The sequence below is a fragment of the Venturia canescens genome, chromosome 8 (assembly GCF_019457755.1).
Source record: "Venturia canescens isolate UGA chromosome 8, ASM1945775v1, whole genome shotgun sequence".
NCBI classification, from domain to species: Eukaryota; Metazoa; Arthropoda; class Insecta; order Hymenoptera; family Ichneumonidae; genus Venturia; species Venturia canescens.
The window spans coordinates 12,588,897-12,603,435 of NC_057428.1; the positions used below are offsets into that span (position 1 = coordinate 12,588,897).

Sequence of the window (14,539 nt, forward strand, 5' to 3'; positions counted from 1 at the left end):
ATTTTCTCACCCAGAGTTTATCAATTTATTACAAATATATTTCGACCTTCAAGTACCAGCAGGGAAACTCCAGCCTCGTATCGCAAACAGGAAAATTACTTTCATAAATCATTCGTATCTTCGTCATAAATTTTCCATTTTATTTGAAAAAGAAAAGGGAATTTCCGGCAGTACAATTTTTGAAAATCCATTCTTGACACAAAGTTCTCACTCATCGATCGAATGAGCTTCTAGCGTTTATCAAATACGTTCCTAAATCTACATCCTTTTTGATTATTATTCTAAAATAACTATACCAATCTATCTTCGCTACACAATTCAAATTCAAATCATATCGCTCCAGAGACTTCGAGCACCCAACGCTTCTCATTTGCCACAGTTTTTTTACGTACACACGTATTTAGATTTTCAACTAATTCCTAGTCACTCAATATACCTTGAATATGCCACTTTTGGCCAATTGTGAACAACGAGCTCTGCGCCAAATCGACTTTGCGATAAGATGAGGAATTCTCTTTATCGTTTTATCTAATTTCAGAAAGTTTTGCCAACCTTCCACGTCAATTTTCTATTATTTTTTAACAAATTCATAAAAATTGAAGCAACGTTTCAGAAATACGAAATTTCATGTCGAGTTTTAATCGATGATTATTTTCGAATCGAATTATTTTTCAAGTCACATTTGAATTCTCATTTGTCATGTTTACGTAGACAAAGAACAAAAATAAAAACTATCCGGACATTTGCTCAAGCTTCACGAGACATTTCAACTCAATTTGATTTGCATCTATTTAACAATCTGTACATCATTCAAAATCTACGCACTAATGAACTCGAAAACCTCTTCGAAAATTTTTAACGGATAAACATTTGTATTCGTCATCAATTTTTTTCACGCAGAAGCTTTTACATACCAAAATTGCATTGTATACATTTTTTCATACCGTTGGCATGCAAAATAATGATAAAAAATAAAAAATTTCTCCCTACTAACAAAATTAAAGCTACAAAAAAACAGGAAAATCGTTGTTTGACAAAGTGGGTCCGTACGACAATAATCGCACAGTCGAAAGATCTGCCAAAGAAAAAAATTTCTTTAGACCAAAATTTCTAATTGTTCATCCTTTTGATTTTATCAGCGTTAATTCATTAAATTATCCAACGTAAAGACATGGATAGTCGTCAATGTTCGATGTACAAAAAGAAAAAATATCTATGATTACAACGAAGTAGCTTTGACACCAAAAACTTGTAAAATTTTTGTCATTTGGCTCTGTCGCATCCACGCGCCTGCAACTGACGACGCAGACGCACGATCGATACGTAATGCTTTTCTTCAAAGAAACCAACTAAAACGACAAAGCAACCACTAAATTCGAGACGAAGGTCTTGGCACATATTGTAAACGTGCAATCACAGGCTACTCGGTAACAGAGATGATCGAAAATGTTATATCACCTCCTCTCATGCTTGGCAAATTTTCTGGCAAAATCGACTAATATGAAAAAATAATTGTACAATCAGGAGAAACAGTGACTTCAAATTTAATTTGACCCATCCCTGTTCCGAGTTTGAGGGAAAGAACGCAATGTTTTTTCCATATGGAAAAATTGGAGCGACATGAATGTCGAATAAATCGACATTTCGTCTGGAGATAACAGTATTTGAAAAATCAAAAATTAATAAATAACCTACACATCCTCAGGATATACAATATCAAATATTTTCATTCTTAAGTGTAAGTATTAACGAAAGGAAAAATTCGGTACATCTGACAGATGAACGTTCATGAGAATTTCTTTTCTCATCGAAAGATCGTTGTCCCATGTATTACAAAGTTCTATTGTCCTATAATAAAATACAGTTTGACTCGGTTCTATACTTCACTCTTGATCTAAGATTAAAATCGTCATTACGTAACTACAATTTGTATCTTCATACATTTTCATCTTGTCATCATTTGTTCTACAGAAATATCGTATTTTTATTATCATTATTAATGTTCTTAAAAGTTAATGTTTCATTTTTGGCTCAATTGAACATGTGATAAGCATAAGTTTAACCATTTGTATTCTACGTGGTCATCCATTTCATTATCCCTTCGTCAATCACTCCAGTCTTTTGTTTTTCCCTTTTCCCTATCGACTTGTCAATCACCACATCAGATACAATTAATGATACCGTTGCTAGTCGATAATTTTCCTATTTCTCTCGTTTACCCCATGGAAATTCGTCGTTACAGCTTCTTTAAACCTCACGATATATTCAGTCAGTTTGTATAAGTGACAGAACAGAAGTTTAAAGCTAACATTTGACTCTAATTAATGGTAATTGTCTTCTGCTCGTTTCGTCTGCTGACTTTGTTTCCCCAAATCCACAGAATCCCGATTTCCATTGATGGAATGCAACGAATCGTTGTTTTTTTTTTTTTCGTTTCTTTGAAGTATCAGGCTATGGAGCCAATTCTGGGAGCCAAAAATTCAACGCTGATTTATTAATTCGCAAAATTAAAAAATCTTGACCAACGAAAATATTTTTCGTTGCTTTCCATCCATGAAATCTTTCGTTAATCATGAAAACCGAGGATTTTATTACTCGTGATCTAAGGAAGATATGAATTTCATCGAATCCATTGGAAACTTGTCACTTAAAGCTAAGCCGTCTCGTTATAATTACGCTAACTTTTCCTTTATGAAAATATATGTTACAAACGCGTTTGATTACCCTCAAAATGATTGCTAACTTTTCTAAATTACGTTCTTTCATTTTCCGTCACCAATTACGTAGATTATATTTTTAAAAAACTGAAGAAGAATTACTCGAACCGGTGGTTTTATCGAACTATGAAATGTGATCATCTCTCATAGAGCGTCACTTTTCGTTACGCATAGGGACAAAATAATTATCATCCATCCATGTAATCGCGATAGTAATCGCACTCGTCAAAGATCTAAAGCTCCAATGTTTTCTATAGCTCAACGTGCGAGCCCAGAATATCCGTTAACGCTGGACCACCCAACGATCCATCGATTTGCTCCATCGAGGATGGATAAAGGTGGCGCAATATCGCATAATAATGAAGTCCAGCACCTCCTGCCACGAAGAGATGCCATATCGCGTGGGCGCATGGAATACGACCATCCGATTTGAAGAACACCAGACCGACTATGTAGATCAATCCTCCAGTCTTCAATTCTCCAATATTGTCGAACTTGTTCTAAAAATATTTTCGCACTTTCGACATTTTCATAGCCCAACCGATTCTCTTTTCTTTTCTTTCAATAAAATTTTTATCTGAACGAATATGCATTTGAGCTTTTCATTTATGAATCAATAAATAATTTATTATCTTATTCATCTTTTTTCTCGATCCAAATGAGAATTGTGAAAAAAAAAAATTGTTTAAATTTGATGTCTGATTTGTTGCTAAAAAAAGTTATTTGCATGAAAAAATTTCAAGGTCCCCCAACTGATTATCATCATTGGACATGTCTATTAACTGTTAGAAAAGGAAAAAACATCCTACGGCGATTTTTCGGAAAAGTTGCACTTCTAAATATTTACCAAAAAAAAAATATTGCAAAAAAAAAGATTGAATTTGCAGAGACAATAATTGCACATGCATCTTTTGATATTGAAGTTTTATTAGGATTCGAAATGAAAAAAAAAAACGTCCATACAATAAAGAAAATATGAAAGGCCAGTGGAAAAATTGATGTTCATTTTTTTCCATTATTAAAAAGAGCGAATTAGAAATGAATGATGGAGAAGAATGAGGTACTCACGACACTGATCACGGCGATACTGGGTCCGATGCCCATCACCAAGTAAAATATCGTTTCGAGCATTTTGTAACGTTCGTGAAAAACTTGTTGATAGAGAATACCCAACGTCGCCATTATCCAGACGATGTATCGCATGAGCGAGAGCCACTTGTTGTCAGGAAAGTCCTCGACCATCAACCATGGAAAGTACGTGGCAGCGATGAATACATAAATCATTGCTCGATCACAACGATGAAGAACGTCTTTCAATTGCCTGTGAATAAAAACAAAATTCGTCATTGCATTTGTTTCAAGCGGTTTTCAATTAATTGTTATTAATAATTCAAAATTATCAAGTATTTGGGTTTAGTTTTGAATAAAATTAATTTGTGATAAAAACGCGCGAAAAACTTTTGGAATAAAATGTAACTTTGAAACTTTAAATTTGTTTCAGGAATTCGAGTCACTTTTACTCTCCAATTTTTCAAACTACACAATGTTCAAAGAAATTCAAATTTTCAGTGAAATGCAAACTCTCACGTAGATTTTCAATTAAAAAATTTCAAACGAATTGCGATCTGCCTGATGAAAAATGAAAAAAGAGAATTCGGTAGATTACACCATGTCTTAAGGGCTATGAACAGTGCAAACGTTGGAATTTTCGGTTTTTTTTGCTTTTTTTATTAATAAAAATTGGTTCGATGGATTTAAATAAAACCTCGTACAAATCTTTTACATTCTCAAAAGTACTGGGAAAAATGTTTCTTCTAATCTTTTTCATGGTATTTTTTTGTAAAATGGTGTGTTGAAAATGGCGCCCCTTGATTAGGCAGCATTTGACAGCAAATCTCAAAAACGGAACATCTCGGGACAAAAAACCGAAAAGATTCTTAAAATATGCGCTATTAGCTGTCGCATGACGTAGGGAATTTCCAAAGTATTGTTTAGAAATAAAATGGCGACCGTTTGAAGAAAAAGTCCCAATTTTTGTGGTTTTTTCAGTAGAAAATTGTTTATAAAAGAGAAAAAATAAAAGTTATCAAAAAACGGCTACGTCATGCTTCAGCATGACGTTTTTTCGACAAAATGCAATCTGAATCGAGTCGCTGGGATAAAAACTCTCTCCGGGGTGCCATTTTCAACACACCACTGTACAAAAATGTACCATAGAAAAATGTTTTTCTACATTTTTTTTCCAGTACTTTCGAGTATGTAAAAGATCTCCACAAGGTTTTACGTAAATCCATCCAACCAATTTTTATTTATAAAACAAACAAACAAACAAAAAATACCTAAAATTCCAACGTTTGCATTATTCATAAACCTTAACGACACCCTCATTGCCAGGGTTATAAAGTAAATTTGTTATTATACGATATCGATTGAACGTACGTGTGATTGCAATAGTGTACGCTGTGAAAAAAGGTCGATACGGCAAAAACGAGAAGAAGCGAAGTGCCATAGACCCAGGCTGAGACAAGTTGGGTCCACGTTAGAGAACGCTTGACAAGTTCAAGGCCTCCCAACAAAGAAGGCACAACCCATATTCCGTGTGTTATAACGTTCGCCACATGCTCGATGTACGTCGGAACGTAAGCTTCGTTCGTGCTGGCACGTGGATTCATCCACTTGACTCTGCAACATTGAAGCTTGGCTATCGTCCACATTGGCTATGATCGATTTTTCTTCTTCGCGTTGAAAAAATAAGCCGAACGATAATTACGACGGTACGTGTGGGAAGGAGGACTCGGGAGGTTTCGTTACGAATCGATTTTCTCGTACAACTTTATGCAGTCCAATATTTCGGATTCTTTTTCCAAATCGTGTCATTATTTTATTTGCTCATACAAAGCGGCAATTTACTTGCCGCGTGCAATTTTTCTTTCAACTATTACCGAGTGATGACTCCTGAAGAAAAAAAAACTTAATAATCAGGATCACTTTGCGGTCAACTACTCACTTCGAAGCGATTAGTGAACTGAACCTCAACGCTTTTCTCGTTGCTACGAAAACTCTCATTTTCATCGGCGACTCCCGTTATCGCAAATATTACCGCGATTATTCGGCGCACTCTATTTTAATTGCACGAGACTCCGCGAGCTGTTTTATCTTCACGAAAAATGAGCAACAAATTACGTTATTATTTATAAACTCATGAAACACATCAATTTTCATTCGCTTTTAAATATTCCAAGATAACGAGAAATTATGAAAATTGCTGCTGACAGAAAGTCCCACTCGTAAAAGAAAAAAGCGTCTGAAAAAATGAGATTTCACAAAATTCAATAAAATCGTGTCATTCGCTAGATTCGATTTATTTTTTATTTTTTTTTTTTTGTTTTTCATTCCCTATTAATGCGTGGTGACAAAGCCTTTGAAAATAAGCGACACGAAAGAAAGCTTTTCATCGGCCTCATTGTGTTTTTGTGAGGGAAAGGAGAAAAGCAAATTTCTCAGACTTCAGCGTGCCAGTATCGATAAAATTAGAAACGATATGACGCGATTAATATCAGCTTTATAACCGCGAGTAATACAATTATGTACTATGTACAAAGCATATTAAAAAACAGTATGCGATTGAAGGGCGAACGGATACATGGCCGTGCGGTTTTCACAGATACATACAGAAAATGGTCAATATGTTGAAGCTGTATACGTGAAAGCACGCGTCGTACGAACCCAAGAATCGTGGACAGCTCGATCGTATGGCTTTTCATTACATAAAGTTTGTGTATACGAGTGTGGTATCGGTTATGCAACTGTAGGGTGAATTATTGCCTCATGACATTAACAATATTAATGATCCCTTGATAAACATTTTTTCCCTCGACGTGGGAAAAGAGCAAAGTTGATATATTGGAAAAAAAATTACTTGACTTAAAAAATTACTAAACTTTTATATGCACTGAGAAAAAATAATTGTTGATTCAATAAAAATTGATGTTATTGGAAGAGCTATCTTCATTTAACGGCGATGTTTTTGGAGAGAATGAATCTGCAGTTTGATCTGAAACTATATTATTCGCTTAATCATATTTAACCTTGCGATGATTACATTTTTCACCGGAACCCCATAATGCCACATTTCGTTGTTTCAATGACTGTTTTTTTCTCAATGTGCATGCATATTCAATACAACTGACCAGTCGAGGGACAATGTGACAGAGAGTTCAACGTGCAAAATGAAAAAAGGAAATACAATCGGGAGACTCTTGACGCACGCTCGACCGAAGGTCGGTCAAGCGTTTTTAAATTTAGTGAAAGAATTGTTTTTCTCGTGAAATTATTCTCGGTACGAGACTTGATGTTATGGATGAGTTTTTTGGGAGGTTTTTTAGATTTTTTAAATTCACTTTTTCCGTCGATTAGTTTTTAATTCGGAAATTGAAGTGGAACGACTATATAGGTTTTACGAAAATACAGTGCTTTTTATGTTATTTTTAATAAAATTATTCTTTACACATTGAAACGCGATTGAATTTCGTGGAAAAACGTTCGTTTGTGAATTTCATTTTTACCAATGATTTCGAGCCGGGTCCGATGAAAATTGGTATTGAATAACACGATGATGAAAATTTCAAAATTTGATGAAAATTGAAGAGAACGTCCCTGGGGCTAACCTCGAGCACACGTTTCGTGTTCTAATTGTTCAGTGAAAAAACAATCACGAGTCGAAAAAATAATACAAGCAGCGACTAAACTTACACACTTTTTTTAAGCGACCCGAATTGTCGCAAGATAAAGAAAAGCAATTTCACGGAGTGTCTCAGCACGTGGAAAAGTAAATTGGGTCATTGTAGACTTAAACTTGAGCTGGGAAAATGAGCTTGCGATGGAGGAAAACAAAATTTGCTGTCCGACTGCAATTGTTCTCGTAAAACATTTTTTTCAGGATTACAAACATTTTTTTATCACTAAAATTGCCTTCCATTCGTTGTTTTAATACGAAACGCGAAATTGAAAAAACTCGAACGTTTCATTTCGGTGCTACTGAAAGTTGCAATTCCATTGATACTGACCTTGATGATCGAAAAGAAGCGAGAAACTTCTTCGTTTTCTTTTTCTTTTTTTTATTCTCATTCGGTGCTGTCAGAACACGGATAAAGCTTTCATTCATAGTTAAAAATTGGAGATCACGCTAGAAGTTCATGGACGCGCAGTGTCGACTCCACAAGCATTTTCGTAAACTCTTCTTTTCTCGCTTATCACATAATGATAAACTCGTGCATGTTTGCAAATCATCGGAATTTTGAGCGTACGATTCATACTTCCCGTTAAAGAAATCTTTGCAACTGGAAAAGCAACGATTTTTGGACAAATATGAAAGCGATGCATCATTTAAGACTCTTTGAATCGCGTATAAAGTACTTAAAACTTTGATTTTATCAATGAAGATAATTTCATTCTGATGAGCATCGCAATATCTGTAATACTTTTGATTATTTTCACGATCGTGTGGCGATTAGATCAAGGGAGATCCACACGCTGAATTAATTATCGATGATGAACTTGGTAATGATTGAATGATAAAAATATGAATCTTTGAAGCGCAATCGAATTGGAGTTGTATTGAAAAATAAAAAAATGAAAAATACCAAATTGTGCCAAATTGTATCGATGAAGATAAATAATTTTTTTATAACACTGTATAATGAAAAAGTAAAAAATTTAAAGGGAAGCGATAGTCAATAACAGAATGATTATTAATTTCTTGCCACATAAAGTAGAGCGGGGCGACAAAAAGAAAAATTAAATGTTTCTGAAACCTGGAGAAATGAAGGCTGAAGAATTAATAACAAGAACTAAATTGGAAGTGGTGTATTGGAATGATTTGAAGATAGGCACGTCAGGGATGTAAATCAAGAATTTCAAAGCGAAAACAGCAACGTAGGGCAAAATAAAATTTGCATTTAAATGCAATTGGATAGAATATCCTTACTGTTTAATGCGGTGCAATTGAAGGCAATTCTTAACCGGCGCAGTGATGAATTGGTGAAGGCAAGGGCCGTCCATGTTGTTGAGGTAATTGAAAAACACTAAGCGTATACTAGAAACACAGAAGAGATCATTGTCCCTTTCAACCGTGTTGAATTGCACCTCTAAAAAGGTCTATAATTGCTCAGTTAGCCGTTGGTTGTGCGCCGCATTGGTTCAGCCAAAAAGCATCTATACGAAGAATGAAATATTAAATTGATTAAAAATGTCAATTAGAATAATTTGATACTTCTCAAAAAGTTCAATTATGTATGAAGGATTTTAACTGATTACATACTGAACTAGTGAATGCACTAGTTTGGATTAATAATATTATTTTTTTCTCAATAAAAATAAGAGCATTTAATAAAAAATTTAATTTCAATCCCTAAATTCATTATTTATGTGTATGAATAAATTTTTTTAATACATGCAAAATTTTATTACAGTAGGAAAGATTCGTCTACATCACTCATAATTTTTCATCACTTATGTATTTAATATTTTCTTAACAAAGTACAATTATGTAACAAAAATAAAATTTCTCAAGATACTTGGCCCAATTTCGGACTTTGCACTCGTCTTTGACATTTTTAAGAATGCGAAATATATATGTGTGTGTATATGCATGTGTGTAGGAGCAGCTAGATTATCTGTCTCTAGTACAGCATGGAATACATATGTTGGTCTTTTTATTCGTCTCACTGTACAAGCAAAGAATTTTTTTCCCCGCATCAACGTGAGTTGACAGGGTCCTGAGTAAATAAAGAGGCAACATAACCTCACATTTTTCATCATTTTACTGGGGGAGATTGTATAAATATTGTAAAAAAGAGTATTTAAGTCTTCATTCAAATAATTTTGACTGTTTAACGTTTGACTTTGGGCTCAAACATCGGCCAATCACGAAAGTAACTATTGCATCTTCCTAGCTGTCTCCCTTGCGTTTTTATATCACGTGGTACATTTTTGAATTTTCGCCATACGATATATTTTTATTTTTCGATTTATTTATTTTATTTTTCGACAAAAAATATTTTACTCGCACATATTTCGTTATACAAACGTCACAATATATGAGAGGGATAATTTTGACAGCTCGAAGGTATCGAGACTCGCTTGACATTCTAAAGTAGCTAATCCGCGCCTTTTTTTCGCACCTTTTACATTAATACCTAACATTTTCACTCTGCGTTCGATAATTATTTTATCTTTGATAGAAAATGCTTTTTGACAAAAAATAATTGTAAATGACACTTACCGCTGGTTTTTTCCATAGCCTGCCACAGGCCCTTGCCTCTAATGGGCGACAGGGACTGAATACTTAAACCTTATAATACTTCAAACGGATCCCCACCCCCCCTCTCCCGGCCGTAGCGAGATCAACCAACTCTTCGACCGTTCGGCTCCATCAACACTCGCCGACTGGTCAGAAAATAGACTTACATCTGTATTCACTATCCCACCAGGAAGAATCGTCGCGATACATTCTCTGTTATCACGATCATGCATGCATAGCCCTATATGTATATATTTTTGTACATAATACAAACATATATACGTGTGTGTACGTATGTTTACGTCGCTGCAGCAGCATGTACTCAATAACGTACAACAATACAATATTAACTTATTATGCACATGCGCAGTTTGTGAAATGCCCCTCCCCCTTCGCTTTCATTCATTGCGCCGACAGCAGAGACAACCTTTTTTTGACAAGTATGCATTGCTTGTGAAGAAATTTTCATGTCGACGATCGACGGTGTCTTCGTCTCTCTACTATTCCTCGAGAGATTAACTTGAGATTTTTCACTAATTCCAAGTATAATCCCGGGAAACGAACGAAATGATTGAATCGTGTACGAAGAAACGTATGTTGTTTGGTATCACGCTGCTGGGAGGGTCAGTTATCGTGCTTTTCTTATTTCGAGGTTAAGCCCACGTGTTACACAGCATCAACGAAAAATTGTTTTTTCTTCCAATATCCTTTATCTATATATTTATGGGAAATCGTACTATCATTCCGACGGTATAAAAAATGTTCAGTTCTCCTACGCTAACTTGAAAACTAGTGGTATCGCAGATTTTTGGAAATTAGCCCAAGAAACATGTTTTCGTCTTAGTTACTCTCCATTCCATTGGATTCCTGTTTTTCAATTCTAATTTTCAAGGATTTGCTGTTACAGTTTAACGATACTCGTTCTTATCGTCGAGAGTCATTGGACCGACAGTACCAACAGCAAACCATTTGCCGTAGCTTTTGATAGCAATGCAACCTGCCCTCTCAACGAAAAGTTTGAGGTTTTGACTGAATGTCATCCATGTTCAGCCTTTGAAATAGCCAGTGAAAGTATCGGAGTCTGCGTTCATGCTAGATACAAAGAAGTATTGAAGTGCAAAAACGGGGAAACGATCACTAGAAGGTAGTAATAACTTTCAATTAGCTATAAACTTGATATGATTTTCAACAAACATTCACAGATTATTAACTTTTAAGAAATTCTATGAAAAAAAAAGAATGCAGTAAGCGCAGTGACAATTCAAAACATTTGAGTTCATATCACAGAATCTCAGGAAATTTTCTGAATTGGATAACTTAAGAAGTACTAATTCATAACATAAGCTTACGTCTTTAGTTCTAGAATTTGAGGAAATATTTTTTTCGAGTTCTATTTATACAAAATTGTAATGAAAATAAGCTGGAACCAAAAACTCCATTTTTCAGTTGTGACAAAGTGGCCTGGCTGGAAGAAAGATCATTCTGGAAATTCGAAGGTTTGATGTGTGCTCTTTCGGTGATGTCCTGCATAAGTGTATTTTGGCGAGAAAGCGTGCTTCGGAAACGAATCATTCGAAAAGTAGCGAAACAATTGAGAAACAGCGTTTGACAAATAGCACACAAGGAGCTCTGAAAATCGTCTGTTCAAAAAGTACTGAAAAAAACGAAAAAGAATTAAGGAAAAGGTACACCATGAGGAAGCAGAACGAGATTTATTTAGAAATTTCCTCAATTAACGACAACGAGAAATGTTTAGCTCCGATCGAAACGGTCGTGACTCTTTTCACATTGAGGTATTGTGAATCGGAGATGAACGTGAGGTTCGTAAGAAGAAATATCGCAAAAGATGTCCGTTGTCATACAGTGGACGTAAGCGACGTCGAATATCGTTTGGTGAGCGAAGAGGAAGTTCCATTTAACGCAAGTTCCTGCGAATTACCAAATGTCATTATAAACGATGACGCAGTGGTGGCAGGCTTGTGCGCAAGCTTGCGTCAAGTGGTGAAAAACACAATATCTCAATACCCTGAGCACAGTTGTCGTTGTTTATTGGGTTTTAAGGATTCCTGCCTTCTGGCACCATCGGAAACAAGCGTTTGGACGAAATACTGCGAAGTCGATCTGTTGTCAACTCTAAAAAATTTGAGCGAAGATTTATTGTCGAACATTGAATTGCCAGTGTCGATGGCCCGTTTCGAGGCGCACATGAGTGAACCGGTACGTTTACACAACGTGTATAAATATACGATGTCGAAGAAGTTCGCTCCAAACGGTGTGGTGAGTCAAGAGAAAGGTGTCGTACCGGAACACCTGTACGCCGAAGGCTCTTTCGTGACTCTCGCGGACATAATAATATTCGTTTGTTTCCACATACTTTTCAATTTCATAACGAGCTCAGAAATTCGTCAGCTATTGCCTCTGACGTGTAGATGGTACGACAGATTGATGGAAGATGCTTCGATGGCCAAGTGTCTCAACTGTATAATCCTGGAACCTTCGGAAATTTCGAATATTCGTTACGTGCTTCCTGACGTTGAGAAGCAAAGTTTGTACAAAAGCGACCCGAAGCGTTACAAGCCACGAAATCGTATATACACGAGGCAAGAAGACGTTGAAAATTCGCTGCGCCTCATCGACGAATTGAAAATAAATAGGGGACTGAATATCGAGCCTTATGGTGTTGAAGTGGAGTTAGATTGGAGCAAAATTCCTCACGAGGCTACGCCCGAAGGTGGTGCTTTGCCGATAGCTCGATTGAAACGGAAGTTTGAGCAGCTTGAGAACTTGTGTAAACCTGTGCTCAAACTGGCTCGAAAGAAGGACGTTATCGTTGACTTTTGCTCGGGCAGTGGTCACCTAGGTATTCTCGTAGCTCATCTATTGCCACAGTGCACAGTTATACTGCTAGAAAATAAAGAAGAATCGTTGAATCGATCGAAAGAACGCGTGATAAAATTGCAACTGGCGAACGTTCAATTTTATCAATGCAATCTGGATTATTTCAAGGGTTACTTCGACATTGGAATGTCACTGCACGCTTGTGGCGTTGCAACTGATCTTGTCATACAGCATTGCATTAGGAAAAACGCAATTTTTGTCAGCTGTCCTTGCTGCTACGGCTCCGTTCACGATTGTCATCATATAACCTACCCCAGAAGTGATATTTTTCGGAGAAACATTAACAAAAGGGATTACCTCATACTCGGTCATTCCGCAGATCAGACGCACGACGTTAAAAATGCTAAAACCGCTCAAGGCAACGAGTGCATGGCTATCATTGATACTGACAGAAAATTACAAGCCGAACAATTCGGATATGAGGTTTATTTGGCGAAACTCGTTCCTGAAACGTGCACCCCGAAGAATCATTTGCTCGTTGGTATTCCGAAATACCGAAATCCATAAAATTTTATCTCCCTTCAATTTTTCCATTCAAATATTTTCGTTCCTTTTTACGATTCAATAAAAAATAATTCTTCGACAGAATTTTCACTTCACTGGTTAGAAAGAGTTTTCGATCCTTTTTTTATGGGGAGGAGAACAAGATCACCTGGCTGCAAAGAGATTTGGCCGCTATCCCAAGCCTTGCGACAGTTTTCAGAATACCTCGAGAGCTGCAGATTCTCCAGAAAATCAATATGAGTTTTCGTCGTCATAAAATAGGTCAATCACCCGTCCAAATACACGGAGGGAGATTATATTTTGTAATAAATATTTTATTTCTCTATTAATTGTTTAATATTATTTCAAATGAACTGACATGCACTGCGCATTTTCTCAGATTGGTTTTTTGTTTCATAATTGTAAAAAAAATGGTATTTGAATGATTCTACACAAATCATAGATTTGGCGATTATCCTGAACGTTTTTAATACAGGATGAACAATTTTATCAACAATATTAGCATCCCTATATTTCCGAGCATTTAATCTTGTTCTATTGGAAAAATAGTCCCATTTAAGAGCAAAAGAAAACGATTTGTAAATCATGTTTTGAAATTTTCTTATATTCGCCCATTAGTTGTTAAATTACATAAGACCCGATAAGACTGCTACTGTCTGATAACTGCGTGAAAAATTTATAGATAAGTACAAACCAAAAGGAAATGAAGGAACTAAATATACGAAATATTTCTGACGTGAGTCGTTTTTTTTTCGTATGAATAATTCCTGTTTTATTCGTTTTCAGTGCTTCACAATCGAAAAACCAGCTAAAAAGCTGTTGATGCACGAACTTTTTTTGCAGCATTTGGAAAATCCCGGTAAAAAATCGATGCTGCAACCAAGACCAGCCCGAAACTCCAAATACAATCGATCGAATCCCAGTGCAAGATTTTGTGCAGATCAACTCACTGATTTTTGCAAAATTATGTGGATACCTGTTAGTTAACATTCAAAGAAAGAAAGAAAGAAACTTGGCAATAAGTCGTGAAATTCGTGATTAAGTCGGAATTGCGTGCGGGACAGATTTAAAAAAAATAGGAGTAGACTCAAAAAGAAAATTTCGATGAAAATGATACATT

At 35.7% G+C, this 14,539-nt stretch overlaps 3 protein-coding genes across 4 annotated transcripts; 2 read left to right on the top strand and 1 right to left on the bottom strand.

Annotated features, from left to right (window-relative positions):
* Positions 1-119: 119 nt before the first annotated feature.
* LOC122415080 (monocyte to macrophage differentiation factor 2) lies at positions 120-10,156 on the bottom strand. 2 transcript variants are annotated; one of them, XM_043426911.1, is made up of 6 exons: positions 10,000-10,156; positions 8,704-8,930; positions 7,784-8,056; positions 5,157-5,399; positions 3,786-4,038; positions 120-3,217 (listed from the first exon to the last, which is right to left on the bottom strand). In XM_043426911.1, exons 3-6 carry the CDS (start codon positions 7,879-7,881, stop codon positions 2,969-2,971), a joined length of 843 nt encoding a protein of 280 aa, XP_043282846.1. In that variant the 5' UTR covers positions 7,882-8,056; positions 8,704-8,930; positions 10,000-10,156; the 3' UTR covers positions 120-2,968. The 2 variants fall into 2 exon arrangements, with proteins under 2 accessions (XP_043282846.1, XP_043282847.1); XM_043426912.1 differs by lacking the exon at positions 7,784-8,056.
* Positions 10,157-10,441: 285 nt separating this feature from the next.
* Positions 10,442-11,626, top strand: JTBR (jumping translocation breakpoint protein JTBR). The gene is made up of 3 exons (XM_043426914.1): positions 10,442-10,640; positions 10,925-11,161; positions 11,464-11,626. The coding sequence occupies exons 1-3, from the start codon at positions 10,585-10,587 to the stop codon at positions 11,624-11,626; spliced, it is 456 nt and encodes a 151-aa protein (XP_043282849.1). The 5' UTR covers positions 10,442-10,584.
* An 83-nt stretch (positions 11,627-11,709) lies between these two features.
* Positions 11,710-14,154, top strand: LOC122415079 (glutathione S-transferase C-terminal domain-containing protein homolog). Its single transcript, XM_043426910.1, has one exon. It carries the CDS (start codon positions 11,710-11,712, stop codon positions 13,420-13,422), a length of 1,713 nt encoding a protein of 570 aa, XP_043282845.1. The 3' UTR covers positions 13,423-14,154.
* The last annotated feature ends 385 nt before the right edge of the window (positions 14,155-14,539 follow it).